At 33.8% G+C, this 18,800-nt stretch overlaps 1 protein-coding gene across 25 annotated transcripts in view; it reads right to left on the bottom strand.

Annotated features, from left to right (window-relative positions):
* Nucleotides 1–2,258: 2,258 nt before the first annotated feature.
* LOC106883563 (uncharacterized) overlaps nucleotides 2,259–18,800 on the bottom strand; it is a 105,826-nt gene continuing 89,284 nt past the window's right edge. For all 25 annotated transcript variants that reach the window (XM_014934703.3, XM_014934626.3, XM_052966890.2 and 22 more), the window contains 3 exons: nucleotides 16,692–16,859; nucleotides 11,718–11,784; nucleotides 2,259–8,643 (listed from right to left, as the gene is read on the bottom strand). In XM_014934703.3, the coding sequence (XP_014790189.1) occupies nucleotides 6,257–8,643; nucleotides 11,718–11,784; nucleotides 16,692–16,859 (2,622 nt within the window). In that variant the 3' untranslated portion in view covers nucleotides 2,259–6,256. The remainder of the gene's footprint in view (nucleotides 8,644–11,717; nucleotides 11,785–16,691; nucleotides 16,860–18,800) is intronic.

Consider the following 18,800-nt stretch of genomic DNA (forward strand, 5'->3'; position numbering starts at 1 on the left):
GACCTGTGCAGTTGCCAAGTGGTATGCAAAAGAATGGAAAGGCCTCCACAATGATGAGAAGAATGATAGAGCTAAACAATTTGGGCCAAGATGGAAAAAGAGTTGGAACTGCATTGTGACCAGAGATGTATAACAATATTCATTAGACTGGTTGATGCAGATAGTATGTAAAGAAAATACATCTATGAACTTTGTTTTAGATGCCCATTTTCATAAAGTGCAATGATGCAGGTATAGGCCTCTTTCTCTAGCTGGGTTATTAAATGGAAAAATAGTAAAACAGTTGGACACTGGATCGTACTCAAAATTTTCGCTGCTATCTGGAGAAAAAGGAACCACTCTTACACCTTCTCAGACAACAACATATACAGATAAACCTGGGTTAGCTATAAGAAATGGCTTTGGTACTTCTTTCTGAAACATGCTAAGGGCTGTGAATATATTATGCCACAAACTTAGAGTAATATATATACATATATATAAAATTAGTAATGGAAGCAGTATTAAAAACTGAAAGGTAATCTTTATATCTAACTTAACATGGATATGTTGTTAGAAACCCAAATATTGCATTACTAGCCTTGTGAGAGCCTCTGTCATGGGCGACAGAATTCCCATATCTTGTAATTTCAGTCTACTGGACCTCTTCAGTAGGAAGTGCTGGTTGAATTGAGATTTGACTGGCACTTCCAACTGATGAGGTCCAGTAGACTGAAATCACAATATGAGAATTCCAACATTCATGACCAGATGCCTATAAGAGAGGCCCTCTCAAGGCGATTAACACAGTATTCCGTGTTCTAACAAGGTGTCCATGTTTACTTGGATATAAAGATATGTGGTGTAAGTTTTCTGAATGGAACAAGACAGGCAGAACTATACAAAATTTCATAGATGTCAACATTACTAGAGGAATGAGAAGAGCAGTGAGCTCGTTTTCAAAAAATTATTTTACAACAATCTGATTCAAAATTATCATATTCTTCTAATTCCCACAATGCAATGTTGTCTTCGAGTAATGAGTTAAACAAATGTATGCTTTTATTACAACCAGTTAATTTCACATTGCACTTATCACGTCTGTAGATGAGGATGTTTTACAGACAGTAGTGTTTACGGAATGCTTTGGATATCAAATCTGAAATGAAATGAAAGCAACAAATACATGGAAACATTTTAAACATATTTATTTGATATATTTTTCTGTTTTGTAACTCTATACACATCATGGCTTATATTTATTTCCAAAATCTTTTTCACACTATCACATAACTTAGCCCACCTCACACATTCATTTATTCAATGCACATATGCTCATGGACACACACACACACACACACATACCACTTTCATTTTTACTAAACCAGGTCAGCATGATCCAACTGGACTAAACATTAAATACTTCCAGATTATATTTAAAAAAAAAAAAAAAATTCTCATTATTTTGTCAATTGAAAAATAAAAGAAAACCATATTGTAAAGACGTTTTTTTTTTCTTCTCCAGAATAACACGAGAAAAATTTGCTGTAATTTCAAAGTTGTGTCTTCTCATTAAAATTTTTTTTTTAAATCTATATAGAAATGTGTCTGTGTTGATTTGGATTAACTGGTTGTGAAATTTGAGGGGAAAAATAAATAAATAAAAGAAGTAATTGTATTACCGAAGAAATACAATGAAAAAAAAAAAATTGTTATGTTTACATGTCACAAGTTTTAACCTTGTTTCACTTCCAAGCAGTTTCACTTCTGTCACCCAACATAAAAAATGGCAAGTTAAGAAACTCAGCTGTTCATTTTTTTTTAGAAAGAAATTAAATACTCTCAACATTTGGAGAAGTAGGAGATCTACCAACTTGTTCCAAAAACGGTAAACACTAAACTGATCTCTTAGCTAATTTGATGCAAAGTAAATACATCTTCCTGGAGGAAACTAAGAAGTTTAATAAATTTGGCATTTTCATGTCTTCTTTCACATCAGTTGAAGAATAGAAGTTAAGACATTCTTGATTAAATGGAAATGTTTGTGGCATAGGTATAAAACTGGCATAAGTTGAACTATGAATATGAAGAGGGAGAAAGTAAAAAAAAAAACAAATTTTAAAAAAATCATCTATTAAAAATGAAGTCACGAATGCATGCAATGAACAAAATTTGAGACATTGAAGAGTTATCTAACTTGAAATAAAAGAATTAAAGAACAAATGAAAATTGAGAACTGTATATAAGAGACTGGAATGATGGGAGATCACAAATTGAGATGCAAGAAGTTGCTAATAAAGCAGTTTATTTATATATACAAAAGATATTCAACAAAAACATTAACATCAGTAGAAAAAGTTGATTGGATCTCATTTATTGTTTTCTTATCAATCTTGTCAAATGTTACTCAGCTCATTCTTATTTATTTCCTCACATGTGTCCTACTCCACCTGCACGATCTACATACAGTCAAAACTATTTGACAAGGTTTCTCATTCATGAGTTTGAAGTCCATATATTAACACAACCCATCATTGGTAACATATACACCTGGAGTTGTCACCCATTATACCTGGGATTTTATTTTGTTTAAAGCAGTGTATTTCTGGAGAGAAGCTCAATGAAATAATGTAGAATTTTGCAAATTAAATAAGAATGAAGATAATGATGATGATAATAATGACGATGATAATGGGAAGGGAGTGATGGTGGTGGTGGTACTGGCGATAGTAGTAGTAGTAGTAATAATAATAATAACAATAATAATAATAATAATAATAATCTTTCTACTATAGGCACAAGGCCTGAAATTTTGTGGGGAGGGGAGGGGCTAGTTGATTACATTGACCTTCCCCGATCCCGTGCTCAATGGATACCTATTTTATCAACCCCAAAAGGATGAAAGGTAAAAATTAACCACGATGTGAAGCCGGAAGAAACGTATCAGCATGAAGCCACAAGTTTGTAAGGAGAGGGACATAATCAATTGAACTGACCCAGTATACAACTGGTACTTATTTTATCAACCTCAAAGTGATGAAAAGCAAAGTCAACCCTGGTGAGATTTGAACTCAGAACCTAAAAGGAACAAGACCAAATACTGTAATCATGTTCTACAATTTCTTCCAACTTCAATGCAATATTTAGTGTTACTAATTTAGGCACAAAGCCCAACAATTTTGAGGGGAGGGGTTTAGTCATTTAAACTGAACCCAGTGCTTGACCGGTACTGTGTTTTATTGACCTCAGTGGGATTCAAACTCAGAATGTAAAGCATTTCCCTCCCAATAGCTAACAGTCCTGCCAATCTACTACCCTAACAATATTTAACAAAGGCACAAGGCCTCAGATTTGGTGGGGAAGGGAATAACTGAATTTTTCTGACCCTGGAAGGATGGAAGGCAAAGTCAACCAATAGTAGAATTTGATATAAGAAGTAAAGCTAAATACCACAAGGTATTTTGTTTGATCCTCTATCGAATCTGTAAGTAAGTTTCTTAATTAGGCAGGAAGAATAAAGTGCCTTAAATATGGACACAACACAGAATCTATTAAGTTAAAGTGAGTTCAGAAAAATCTATCAAAGATCTATTAAGATCAACTGATGAAATACAGTCTCCCCTTAATTTCTGATAATAATTAATGTTTCTATTAAATTAACAAAAACCACTATCCACCAGATTGTTCATGTTATTTCTGTTCAAGTTTATAAAGAACTACTCTAAAGTAAGCATTTAAAAAAAAATCACACTGGATTTGTGGGCTTGGTGTCATTTTACACATAATATAAAATGATTAAAAAAAAGTTATTAAAATGGTTGTATCAATTCGTCTTTGTCAGAAGCTTTTTGTTCAATATCACACTGAATCACTGGTTCAGCTGTTCAGTATAAACAATATGTAAAATATTTTCTGTTGTTAACAGAGACAGGAATGATATTCTGGCAAATGACAATGATCAAAGTGGATCTATCCATAGGAGAAATCCTTATCACTAACAGCTATTTTCCCCTCACACAAGAAGGGAAACTTTTAGGATGGTTCCAACCTCAAAGTTCACAATGAATGGCAAGGACAATTAGAGGTGAACACTGGCCTTTTACCCCCCATCTTTTTTTTTTTCTTCTTGTTTCATTTCCTCTCCATAAAAAAAAAATCTGTGAAAAATTCTTTCATTTATAGAAATCAATCGTTTTGTCTAACTAAAAATTATAAATTACAATAAAAAAACCAACAATTTGATTGTATTTGGGTACAAAGCAAAAAATTTTTTAAATAGTTAAAACTTTCTACATAACTTTGGCTGGGGGGAAAAAAAAGGTGCTGGGGTTAATTACTTGCATAAAAAAGAAACAGACTAAAAACTGTTAAGCTATTTAACCATTTTGTTAACCTGGTCAATGATAATTTTGGCCTTTAGTTTGATATTACAGAATAAACAAGTCAATATTACCATAAATTATACCAGGGCAGAATCTGGAAAGTGACACTGACAATGACTATAAAGATGCATCTATTATATAAAAGCAACCAGTATATTTTCTCTACACATAAGCAAACCTAGTCATCACTAAACCCTCCAGGCATACAAATACAGGCCGGACAGTAAGTTGAATGTATGATACAACACCAATCCCAGGCTATGAAAGAAAGTGTAGTGAAACCAGACTAGATTATAGAATGTATATGATATCCTGGATCAGAAGACTATCAATAAATTACAATCGATATCCCTGATCGAGAAGCTTGCTTGAATGGAACTGACTGGAGTTATTCAACAACACCTACAGCCATAAACAAACATATGCATAATCCCTGACAGAAAACTAATCATTAAATCGGAGTGAATTTCTAATGATACAGAAGACTGTTTAGTTGTAGGTGCATAGTGTCACATGGGGGATGGGGGTATTTTCTAGTCAATACATTTTTGAATAGTGGAGCGTAAGTGACAGAAGACAACCGAAACTCTTCAGGTTTTTATTTCTGTCTTTGATTACAAACTGCACCAACATTCAATGACAGTTCAAGCAAGTTAAAATAGAACAGGGTTACAATATGGAAGCACATTTTAGCCCTGGACTTGATGGGAAGCAAATTTTCAAAATACTGATTCCTCTATTTTGGAAATTAGTCTGTCTTTTACGTGAGCATGACTGACATAATTCATATGCAATGTTCTGGGATTATGAGCCGTGACCCAAATCTATTTCAAATGTTTTATATAAATGAATTCTTAACTGTCCATTACTTCAAAAATAAAGACCAATTTTAAACAAGTAAAATAAAGAAAAATCAAAATATATATTGAAGGGGAGGAGGAAAATGTTTTAATTTAAAAACAATTTTGCACTTAGTGCAAATATGTAATTTCCTTAGCAGTCTAAGGGCTTTTATCAAAGATTTTTCTATGAATATAGATGTTCATTCCCAAATGTACATTTTTTAATAAAGAATTTTAACTCTACTGAGTGTGTATAAAAAAAAAAGATATTTAATTCCTGTGGAGAAGATCAAAGGAATTATAAAAGAAATTACGGTGGGAAGGGGGAGGCAAGACTGTTTAAATAAAATAACATAAAAACCACATTATTTACACACACATACATGTACAGTCACATTAACTTTCACAATTGTATACGCAATTTGGAAGGTGGTTGGAAAAAAAGAGAGAGAGAGAGAGAGAGAGAGAGAAAAAGAGAGAGAGATACAACCACTGTACCTTTCTATCAATTATTTATCTCTAAATCACATTAACTCTAAAATTCAGAATTTAAAAATTTATTTTTGGTGGGGAGCAGTGATGAGCATGTGATATGAATGAGATGTGGAAAATACTAGCCTCAGGATTTATGCACATGAGAATGAAACATGAGTGTCAGACCAGGTAAGATTAGATGTCTTCTCCAGTATTAATGTTTCTATTTACAACAATCAATATTTGTGAATTTTTTTTTTTTTTTTTGGTTTCTCTTTATACATATACTTTTTATTTTGTTTTTCATAAAGAACATTTCTTCTTCAGCTCTCTAAAAATTACATCGCTGGAGACATTCCTGTTTAGTGACTGCTCCAAAATGGAAACATGCATGCATACTTACACACACAATAGCTGACATCCAGTACCAAATTGGACCAGATAAGCTGTATTTCCTTATAAACACCAGTAGGAAAGTAGACAAACTACTAAAACAGAGTTCTGTAAATTTCCTACATTTTTTTTTCCATATGTTAGCAATTTTGTAACATTCACCCCCACCCAAAACAATTTTGTTTTTTAATCTATACAGATGACTTCTTCTAGAATCTGGATGTCATCATCCTCATCTAAATCATTAGCTCTTGGGCTTTGACCAACCCTTTGAATTCTGATTTTGTTACTATTGTAAGCACTATGCCAATTTTTAGTCCTTTGTTGATTGAAATGTTTATTATGAGATACAGTTGTCTCTGGCTGGCTCCCTACCAGATCATTGGCATAGTGTTTAGGGTTATGAGACTGCTCGACACGATTGATAACTTTGAGTGGACTACTTGTGCATATGTCAGGACTCCCTGAATGGAACTGCTTCAGCACCTGCTTCTCATGATGACCAACAGATTTAATAATTGGGGCATACACATGCTTTGGACTCACCTGTTGATCACATGCATTGGACAGGTAATTGTTGCTATCGGAATAGTTTATGTTCTGATTCTGTTTGTTGTAGTTTACAATGACACGCATTGGTGAGTTCTCAACAGCATTAATGTTTGTATTGTTAATGTTCTGGTCATTAATGCGTGGATTATTGTGATCAAGTACTTGAAAGTGAGGAATGGACTGCATATGAGAGGGAGGGAACCTAAAACAGGCATCAGGTGGACACTGACAAGGACCACACCTACATATTGTACAACGAGTAATCCATGTCTGTTCGTCATCTTCAGAATCTGAAGATATGGTGTGGATAGACACATTGTCATCCCCTGCTTCATTCACATTTGGTGTGTTTGCTTGTGATTTGATTACAAGCTTCAATGGTTCTTGAGAGTTGGGTACAACACTATGAGATGAGGGCAATCCATGATTAGCAGCAATTTCTATGTTGGCTTGCTCCTGTGCAATGTTTGCGGAAGAGTCTCCACTAACTGGTATCATCATTAGCGATGACGACGATGGACAGTTTTGAGTTTCTGGAGGAATACATTTCATAAGAAACTGTGTGGTGACAGGACTGTTGGAAAGGTTGATGTAAGGTTGAGAACTGATGGGTTCAGTGTTTAATGATTTAATAGGTTTATAAGGGTTCCTATAATGTTGAGAAGTTTGGTCTAATTTAGGAGGAGCATGATGATTAGTTAAGAATCTAGACAATTCTGCAGAATGCCTCATTGGGAATGGGTGAGAGTCAGATAGGGGATGTTTTACTGAGGGAACAAACTGATGAACCCCAGGAAGAGATTTGGGTTTCGAGGTAGAATCGGCAGAGAACACACTCTTATAGACTGTCATTGGATGAGGCAATTTTCGTACTTTTTTATGTACAGGACTACCAATTTTGTAATAATGATAACCTATTCGACGAACTGGTGTAGATTGTCTATTAGGTGGAAAAGATTTAGAAAACTTTTGAGGAGACCAAGGATACATGCTAGTAATGTTTTGAGAGTCCTTCAAGTACTCTCGTTTAGAAGTCCATAAAAGAATTTGATCATGTGTCAAAGGCTGGATGTTTACACGAGCGTCCCTTTTAGGAGCTGTCCATTTCTTAATCTCCTCTTCATCTAATCGGCGAAGACGCACACTACACATCTTTAAACTGCGTTTAAGCATGCGACTCTGTTTATTCAGTCCCGTCTGAACAAGTTTCATAAATTCTTTCCTTTGAGCTTTAGTAAATTTGTATTCATGACTATATTTTGTGTTAATTTTTTTAGAGTTTCTAAAAGTAATTGGATACGTAATTGGTCTGCTACGTAGTCTTTCTAAAGCATCATTTTTTTCTGGAGTTTTACAATACTGTTCAATATCAGGCAGAGCTTGCAGTGTGGTTTCTGCCTTGACATGCTTCTGAATTCGCAAGCCAAGTAGAGATGAAATGTCAATACAAAGCAATGAATTGGTTTTGGAACTCTTCTTGAAAGTATCGATCTCTTCAACTCCATTTCCAGTGGTGCTATAGCCACTGTCACCATCACTTTCTTCTGTATTTGTCGGACACAAGCGTTTCCGATGGAGTCCAGGCTCTGCTTCCCGACTTAGCTGGGAGATCAGGGACTTTGGAGTGCGTGGAGAAGTTTGCTGAACAGAGTCCCGAGGTTCAACATCAATTATTTGGCAGTCAACATCTGTATTCTGTCCCAGTTTTAATTTGTCAGATTTAATTTTCTCAGCTTTGTGAGTTTGGACCAACTGGAAATATTTTAAGAAACCTTCTTTTGTAGATTTCTGGGAATCATCCTCATTCAACAAACTTGTAACTGGCCGTACAGGTTGTCCTGCATGTAATAGCAGCTTTTTGGAGGAACAAGAGGGAGCTGGTGGGGGCGGAGGAGTTCGCATACCAGGCTGATTATCTGGACGGTGACTGCAGGCATTTTGGTGAATGCGCATTGCATCTTTATTAGTGAATTCTCTTTCACAGTGATAACAAATGTATATCTCCATGAAACCTGTACAGCCTGAAGATAGAAGTAAAAAGACAGCTTTAAACTAATAAGAAAATACACACAAATACATACAAATGTGAAATCAATTCAATACATTCATAGTTATACATAAAATAAATTTACATTTTCATCTGAAGGTGCTGCTAGTCAACAAATCTTAATTTAGTATTTTCATTTTTTAATCTACACATCAAAAACTCATGTGAGACCGAATAGCTAAAATTTAATGACTAGTTTCAGTCGCTATGCTGGGGCACAGCTTTCAAAAGTTTTAGTTGATCACATAAATGCCTGTACCTATTTTATAGATCTCTTTTTGCTGAACCATTAAGTTACAGACATAAAGAGCAACACTGGTTTTTAGACTGATGTTGTGTGTGTGAAATAAACACACACACACACACACACGACAGGCTTCTGCCCAGTTTCCGTCTACTATACCCCACTCACAAGGTATAGATCAAGCTGCGCTTTATAAGATATATACCCAAGATAGAGAGACAGTGAACTTAAACCACATGGCCATACCTGCACCTGATCAACATATTAAATCACTTGAAACACATCAAATCAATCATGTGTACTCAACTTACTCTCTAGAAAAGTTAGATGAACATGTCCTACTCATAAGTTTCATTTTTTGGCTTGTATTCTACAACCTGATGCCCTTCCTATCAGCAAGCAGCACTTCAAAAGGCACCTAGTACAGAGTATTTTGAGTGCATTTATTATGGCATCTGATTAGGGAGGTTGTAACATTCTCAATGTAGGCCTCTTGGACCTACATCATCTCCACTTGTTTGGCAATAACTCTCTCTACAAATGGTTAGCATCTTGAAAAACATTGAAAGGGATCATTCCTGTTAATTAGGGTCTTTCAAAATACTTTATATGTGGAGACCCTACTCAATGTATATTTAGCATGTACAACACTCCACTCAACTCTATTGCTGATATTTATAATCAGTATCAATACATTTCTTATTTCTCAATATACTTAGTAGAATATGCTTCCCTGAGGAGATGTAATAACAAACTCAAAACAGGTCCATCACAGCACCGATTGGTTTAAATATAAGATTTGCACCTATCATCATCTTTTCATTTTTCAAAAATTTGGTTTAACTGATATTGGAGTTATCTCCCTTACTTGCTGTTTCAGATTTTAAACACATTTACAGTAGAAGTATTTTTGTCTTGTAATTTATATAAAACATGGGGCAGTGGAGTCAGAGCTGTAGAGAGCTTAGAGTCCAGTCATGGAGTATGGTTCAGTAAACATGTACTGGCTCCAGTTTTAACTAAAAATATGAAATGTAATATAAATGCACTAAAAATTCCAATTTAAATTTTAATATAAAGAAATCAGACTTAAAGGATTCGATAAAAGAAGATCTAATAGCAATAATTCACACAATAAAACAACTCTTTTATAAATTTGGTAAGAATAAGCTTTTCAATCCTTTGGTATGATTTTTATTTCATTTTAAGTAATCTTTCAAGTTAACTTCTCTTCAAATTTATATTCCAACAAAGCTTTAACCTCAAAAGAACAGTTGAGTAAATATTTCATTTAAAATGATCAATTGCTAAGTTGCTTAAATTTTTAACTTCAGATTTTGGAACTAGCAGGCCTGATGTTTTTTCATAGTATATTAATAGTTTATTTCTTTTACATGCGTTTTACTTTACTTTGCCTTTTTAATTTTCTAAATTCCGTCTTGTGTTTAATTGCTTTAAGTAAATATTAAAAAGAAAAGCCATGGCAGAGCTATGGTCTTTAAATCTAAACAGTTTAGACTGCTAAAAAGTAGCCTTATGATTCATATTGGGCAGAACTGTTATGTGCTTTCAATCAACATAAGAAATATCACATGACTGACAAGACTATCAGACGTTATACATCACTGGTCACAATACACTTTGCATCGATATAGCTTTTGAATGATGCCACCCTGCTGGCTGGGTGAGCAGGCCAACATCCCACCTGATTGGAAGGCTACCCATTTACAGTTGAGTGAACTGGAGCAATATGAAATAAAGTGTTTCGTTCAAGAACACAATCTGCTGCTTGGTCTAGAAATCAAACCCACAATCTAGCAATCGCGAATGCAACACCCTAACCATTAAGCCATGCGCTCTCACATAAAAAAATATGATTACAATGATTACAAATAGACAAGAGTGAGTTGAAAATGTTGTGTGCCAACTGCACAGTATGTTGAATTTTTAACTTATTACACAAATATGTATATGTATTATACTTTTACCAGAAGAGGAGTGACAGCCAACTGCATAAAAGTATAATTAATCTATACTCTACAAAAAACTGAGTAATTCTTCAGTTTAATGTTAAATTGCTTTTATTGTAACTTGACAAAAAAAAAAAAAAAAAAAAGCAAAATCAAAAAACAAACATTAATGTAAATTTAACTCTTCAATTAATTGAGATGATTCTTATAATTAAAAGACAATAATTCCAAGAGGTATTTATAATCTAAAAGGCAGCAACCAAAATAATTCCCAATATCAGTTAACCCTAATTGTTGGAAAATAGAGACAATGTACTTTGGAGTGAATCTTGTTTTTTATTTTCCAAAATTTTGAATTAGTTGATGTTATTAGAGTAATCACCCTTACTTGCTGTTCTTCAGATTTGAAATATTCTTAGATGAAGATTTCAGCAACCTATATTACCTACATAAGCTCTATAACATGTATGTATGTATGTACTTATTTTATCTATCTACATACATGCATGCATACACACATCAATCATTATTTTTATGTCAGCTTTCCATGCTGGCATGGGTTAGACAAGTTGTCACAATTCAAGTCATCTCCTATTGGGAGCCACTGCATCCATAGACTGATACTCAGACATCTTGGTTTCTGCATAGTTACTGCCAACCAAATTTCACTTACACAGTATTGTATGACACGTGCCCAAGGTACCATTGCAATGTAATTGAAGCACATGGCTGCTAAGCGAATTTCTGAACCCCACAAAAATACCTGTACTCAGATAAACTCATTAGGAAAAATAATTTCTAACCAAATAATTCAAATTAAATACTTCAACTTACCAGTTAAATCTTGATTATTGCAACTAGAGGCAGAATCCCAGGGATTTGGTACCTTGCCAATATCTTCCTGTAATTACAAGTTAATTGAATTAAAATAAATTTTAAACCAAAAATTGTTGAAAATATATTTGTACATACTTTTACATCATGAAACAATTATGGAGTAACAAGTGAATTAGATAATTTAATGCTTAATCAGCATGGAAAAACACACATTAAATGACAGTGGATAATATATATTTTTTTAATAATCAGAGAATTTCTCATATGGACTTGTGGTGCATATAAAAACTCATGTTCATATTGCCAGCAGGAGATAATCAACACTGGAGTTACAAATTACCAGTGGGCTCATTAAAAAATAATTATTAGTGACAGAAGCAGCCTTAATACTGAAAGGTAATACTTATCCCCACCAGAGCCTGACTAGGCACCAAGATCCTATCTATATTGCTGACAGAGACGTGTACAAGGGTCAAGGAAGGCCAAAATCACCTTATCTGGTAGTCCCAGCGGCAAATTGCAGACAATTCTATCCCACTAGCAGTATAAACATGAGTGCTTATATGCACCTCAACTCCATGAGAGATTCTTTCATGGTAAATAACATAGTATTTTGTGTTCTAATACAACATCCACTTTTACGGAGGAATAAATTTATTTTTAAATTGGTTCAATCTGTAATAATTGTATAATATTAATATAAGCAATTTAACTTGTACCCAACAATATGTTAGGATGCTGTTTTGATTTAATTTCATTTATCAACGTAATTACATGTAAAAGACATTCTTTTAAATGCTTAGAAAGCTCACTTTAAGTAGTTAATAGCTTTTGCTAACTAGATAACTTAATCAGCAGTGGAAGCTGGTGTTCTGAAAGCACAGAAGCTAATGTAAGATACAAAGTAGAAAAAGTTTAGGGAGCTGTTACCTCAGCTAGTAACAAAGGGTTTCTCCTCGCCCCTCTCAGAACGAGAACCAGTTTGTGTGGAGAATAATGACGATTTGAAAAAGATAGGAAAAAATGGAAGCACCACTGGATATGTAAATATTAGTCTGCATAAATTAAGTAGAACTGAAAGAAAATCTGGATAGAAAAGGAATCAGATGTAGTGTGCAAGAGAGAGAACTGCACTGTTATGGACATCTGATGCATACGGAGCATGATAAATGCATGAAGTGCAGGGCAATCTCACTAACATCTCTTTTCTCATTACTCCTTCCATCACTTTCTCACATCCCTCACCTGTCTCATTTCTATTGCTCTTTTTCTTCCCCTATCCACCATTCATGCTGTTTTCCTATTCCAATTCCTTACCCATAACCAACATGTAGCTGCGTCCATTTAACAAACCATTCAAAGTACTCAAGCATATGAATCATAAAACCAAACATGCTTAACTTTCACAACTTCCAAAACACTACTTGCTTGCTTCAACTGAAATCAGCATACATCAATACAGATAATCAAACCCTGCTTACTTTAACCTCCAGATCTGACAATCTCATTACTCAAGGACTCACATGACACTTAACCAAAGTTGGAGAAGAACTATGTAGTTAGGTTTCAGCTTGGTTTAGCTTTAATCTCTTATAAATATTGTAGTGACTTTACTTCACTCCTCAGAAGAAACCCAAGCATTTGAATTTTTAGTGCCTTCATTGAAATGTCAACTTAATTGTCAGCAACTAACTTGTAAATGGTAGTCTGCTTACCAACCTACCAGCAACCATTGTTACCAACCTACCAGCAAAAATTGTCACCAATCTACCAGCAACCATTAGTCTACATTGTTGCCTGATGGTTCTAGTCATCAAGTAACCCATTCTACTGATTTTTCAGCAAGTCTTGAAATTTACTTCAAATTACAGCTTTTTATCAGAGCCAAAATCCATAACAGTAATTGCCTTTTATGCTTTCAGTATGCATAAAATAATATGGGATCATCACACACACGTGTTTATCGGCTTATCTTCAAATGTATGTTATCTTCTCATTATCATTAAATTATAGCTGTCTTCAATGGTGATAAGAATTATTAAATAGGTTAGCAACACATATCCCTTCTGTCCTTCTCAAGGTTTCCTTTTCTCTACAAACTCAAGCCTTTACATTAGTTACTCTCTACTAAGAAGTAACAAAAAAACAATTACTAATTATATTCCCACTATTTCCCCATTTATTAATTATGTCACCATTTATGTGAAGTAATTAGTATTGATGTGATAGAATTTATCTATAACTTCTAACAAACAAGCTCCAACTGCTACTTCAAAAATTCTGTTTTATTGTGAGCCTACCAGAGATCCCACACAACGTCTTACGTATTTTCACAAGTTCCTCAGTATTCTTCTATTACATATGACAGGAAACCATTTCCCCAATGACATTGAACGATTTTGCTCCCTTAACATGATTTGTATTCTAGTTACTGATGTACTTTTTTTAAAAAAGCCTTTTGACTCTAAACCACTCTTGCATGAGTCATGTAAATGAAATCATTAAAACAAAATTATAGAGCACTTTTACTGAAATAAGCAATAATGTGCATGTTCTATGACATAAGCTTGGACAAATATTTGTGAGGTGTAGAATTAATCTATAGAACAACTTTGCACTAGCTTGCCTTATGATATAAAGTTATGCAATGCAGCTCTATATGAGATTATAACACAAGAACCCCAGTGGACTTTCACATTATGTGGCACAGCAAACATTGCTGATAAAGAGTAAAAAATGTGTCATACATTCTCACACTATACACAATTCTAGTTCAAATCAGGTCAACATTTGACATTCCTTGATTAAAAAGGCTGGCCTTGAAATCTTTACCAAGATATTCAATGTATCAGTTTTCTATACTTTAGGTGGCATTTTGTGGACAACAGTCATTGCTTATAGGTTCTGAACAGGCCCATCACTGGTTCACTGCATTTGTGATGGCAGATGTCCATGTCACTTGAGCAGAACCAATATGACAATGTATTTCATTTGAAAGCATCAGTTTATTGGTTATTTGACCAAATGTTTAAACATTCACTGATAATCACATGCATATAAATATATGACAGTTTACATCCACAACAAAAATTCTGACTATCAAATCTCAATCGTAAATCATTGGCCAACTTGAGGCTCAAACTCATAGACGATCAAACCCAGAATAATGTGGTTGTCAAGTAAATTTTTAAACCACCCAGCCATGCTAGCATCCGTGTAGTTAGAAGTTAGATAGATTTCACAACATGGATGTGTTGATGGAGACCATGACACATTTTCAATTTTTACTTCTAGAAAAGTATTTCTTCATTCCACCTTTTTCTATTTCTCAATTCTCATGAATAATGAGAAATCATTATTATTACCATCAAAACCAGAGTCATAATTTTAATTAAGAATCAATCAACAAAGAGATAATAGAATGTCACTCTTAATATAAAGATCAACTGAGTCTTTAAAAAGGTGACTGATAATAGTCTTAAGAAAGGTGATTGATAATGTACATTGGGTCAAGTATCTAGTTTTTCACTTAAATATAATCAAAACAGCTTTTATATAAACTTCTTTCCCCTTTCAGTACTGCACATACATGACTTTTTGGATTTTATTAAAAGAGAATAGTTGTTAAAATAAGAGTCTTTGAAATAAAGCAAATAAGTTTGGTCAACTGCATTTATTAAGATATAAACTCTTATCATGCATGATAACTGACAATGGGTGAATTCACAACTCGAACAAAATAATATGCATGTATAGGTGCACGAATATGTTCATAAGGAAACATGACATGTCTAAATATGCTATAACAGTCATGCCACTTGTCATGGCCCTTTGCAGTTTTCTTCATAGGGTTCAATATCCTGAGATAAGCTGCTAGACACTTCTTTATCCAACTGTCGTCACCCTACATACACATCACTTATCCACACCATCACAGTCTTCTTTTTTGCACACAACAGTCAATTTCTCTAAAACATTGTCTGTCTCTCAACTCCTTTGTGCTTTGTTATTCATTCACACAAACATTGAACATCTAATGGAGCATACCTGCCTCATTTCTTTCCAGCTTTTGCACACACTCTGCATTCAAAGTTTATGTTTGGAAACCATGCAATAGCATACTTTCTACACAAACATTTTATTCTGCTTTTAACTTGGAGTAATAATCCTTTCATTATCAGCAGAGGCAACAGTTCCTTGAAATTAATTCTTTTTCCTTACTCAGGCTATTATGCTTTTGGACACCCATCGCCACCCAGTAGTAGTAGAAGCAGTCAGGGAACCAGGAGCCTTCTAAACATCTGAAAGAATTTATTTCACAGGTGCTCTTACTGTTAACTAATCCTGGGGTTTTGCAACTTACAAAATCCCTCTACTGCAGATTTTAAAAGATCTGGAACATTACTATTTAACTGTGATTTTCAACTATTATATTAACATAAGATTTTCTTTTGCCTAGAGATGGCTTATTGGAACAGTTTATATAAAATTGTAATACATGAAAATATTTTGGAGGGCTTAAAGGTAATCAAATGAACTCAAGTGGGAAAATAATTTTTTTAATTAATGAAGCAAACAGAAAATGCTATAATTTGTAAAAGTTAGGAGAAGTGAGTTCCAAAAGATCAGTTCTCACTTCTCTTTACAATCCATAAACTTTCCCAAACCTAACCATCACTAGTTTCTCTTAACTAGACTTTTTTTATCTGTATTTTTTTCTTTAAAAATCATTCATTAATCGAATGAAATAGTTAAGTAAAATCTGAAAATTTTAAAGAGATTTTTCTGAAGTGGAAGTTACATAATCAACAGGCATGAATGAATGATGCAATAAAATGATTCAACTTCAAAAATGATCAAATTATTTATTTTTCTATTAATACTGGTTTCGTTTGGAAGGAGAGGCTGCATCCATAGCCTTTACATGTGAAATTGATATTAACATTAAAATAATAAAAAAAAGTTCCTTACCCAACTTTTTCTTTCATTGATAACAAGCTCACAAGGCATAAAACTGAGTGGAATTGACGAAGTGGGTACTTTAGGCTGAGTTGGAGAGTATGTGTCGTCATGTAGCAAATTTTCCCTTCCAAAGCAACTGTAGCAGTTCCTGAGGAGTTCCACCTCAGCCCAAGGTGACTAAAAAAAAGATAAAAAAACATTTGTTATTTTACAAAATAGATATAGATTTATTAATTCTTAAGAAGGTCTATCAACTATTAATCAGCCCCCGCAAAGACTATTGTTTATAAATTCAGGCTTCTCATAAAGCAATAACCAAGAATTTGGAGAAATTTACTTTCTGAATCAATTACAGCATGGAATACAGAAATTGGCCATTTAAAAATGCACAAAGACAGTCTTAGTGAAGTTAACTTCACAAACATGTACCTCCCACATTATAATCATTTTAGTTTCAACCAAAACAGAGAGGCTGATTCACACACTAAATACTTGTATAGTAAAATACCTTCATCTTAATTCCTTTTTTTGACCCTGGCATCTATAACTTCCATATCACCTCTAATGCACTCTTATGGTGAACATACCACTCCTCAGTCTCCCTGATCTTTTTCAATTGTAAACATCTTCACTCCTGGCAAACTACATCTCCTTTCCATTACAGAATTTTAAACATATTTCTGAAATATGATTAAACAATTCCCCTTAATGTTTACAGAATAAAAAGTTAATGCCCATGAACAAAGCACAGCTAAAGAACTGCGATACACATCAACAAAGCATGACTAAAAATCTCTACACAGGTTTGACTATAACTTGACAAAGGATGGCTAACCTATGGCACACTGCAGATCTGTTCATAATAGTTCAATACATGTTTGATACTTGCTACACCTTGACATAGCAAACAGTTCCAATCCATTGCAGCCTTTTCCCAGTCAGTTTACAGCTTACTCTTTATGGTACAGAGTTGTGCTTAAAGCTTTGTTTATATTTTAACCACGGTGCAAAAGTAAAGCAGTCAGTGATAGTAAGCGTGAATTCAATGAGGTAAAATGATCTATTATTTCTGATAGATCCTTTAAGGTGCATTGTTTGTGAAAATCGTTCCACACATAATAATAAACAATAAAAAAACATGACATCAGGACTGAAACAGAATGAAAAGAAGTGGAGATAGTGCCTGTGTCTGAGTTATGGAAAGGATACATGATTAAGAAAAATTTGTAAGGCTTTGCTTTCAAATATTTGCAAGATACCTTAATGATTCAAAGAAAAGAACACAAGACTGTGCTGGTCAAAGCCAACAGTTACACTAACAACTCTCTTACGGATCATAATCGGGTGAAAAACCTTCTCTGTGCTTCTGCTTTTATGTAAATTTCAGTAAACTCATAGAGATGATAAGTTTGCTTGAAAAATTGTTTAGACTGTCCTCCATTAAAATATGACTATGGTATACACAAAGAGTTATTCAATGGAAAATTTAAACTTGCAGTCTGTTATGTCAATGGTTATGAGATACGTGAATAAAATTACAGCAGGAGAAGTGAAAGGTGAGAATTCAGAGAATATTGCAAAATATTTGATTTGGAATATGACAATCTAGTCCTGTATTGAGGTGCACTGGTTTTCTATGGGATAAGTTCTGAGCAGATTTTGGAAATTAGAAAGTATTATTCAAAATTTTCTAGAAGTGAAAAATAAGAACTCCACTCTGCCTTTTAATATGATACACTGGCCATTTGATTTAGCATATTTAGTTTGATGTAACCAGTCATTTCAATGATTAAATACGAAATTGCACAGCGAGAACAGTTTAACTTAGTAATTGATATCAATGCTTTCAAAATGAAATCTAAACCATTCATCTCTCAATCAAAATAATGTACTGCGAATAATAGCTGTTTTACAAAACATGTTGACAATGCATGAGTCATTTTGATAAAGCCGAAGACTGCAGACTTGCATTTAAACCCAATTCCATTTAGAGAACAAAATGAAAATGCTTAGTAACATGGAAATGGAACTTCTAGAGTCAAAAAACAAATTCATTAGAAAATTAAATCTGACAAACTTTCATTGATCCCGAATGTTGTCACTGAAATTCTGGTAAAC

The sequence above is a fragment of the Octopus bimaculoides genome, chromosome 4, assembly GCF_046866305.1.
Source record: "Octopus bimaculoides isolate indiv1 chromosome 4, ASM4686630v1, whole genome shotgun sequence".
Taxonomy (NCBI): domain Eukaryota; kingdom Metazoa; phylum Mollusca; class Cephalopoda; order Octopoda; family Octopodidae; genus Octopus; species Octopus bimaculoides.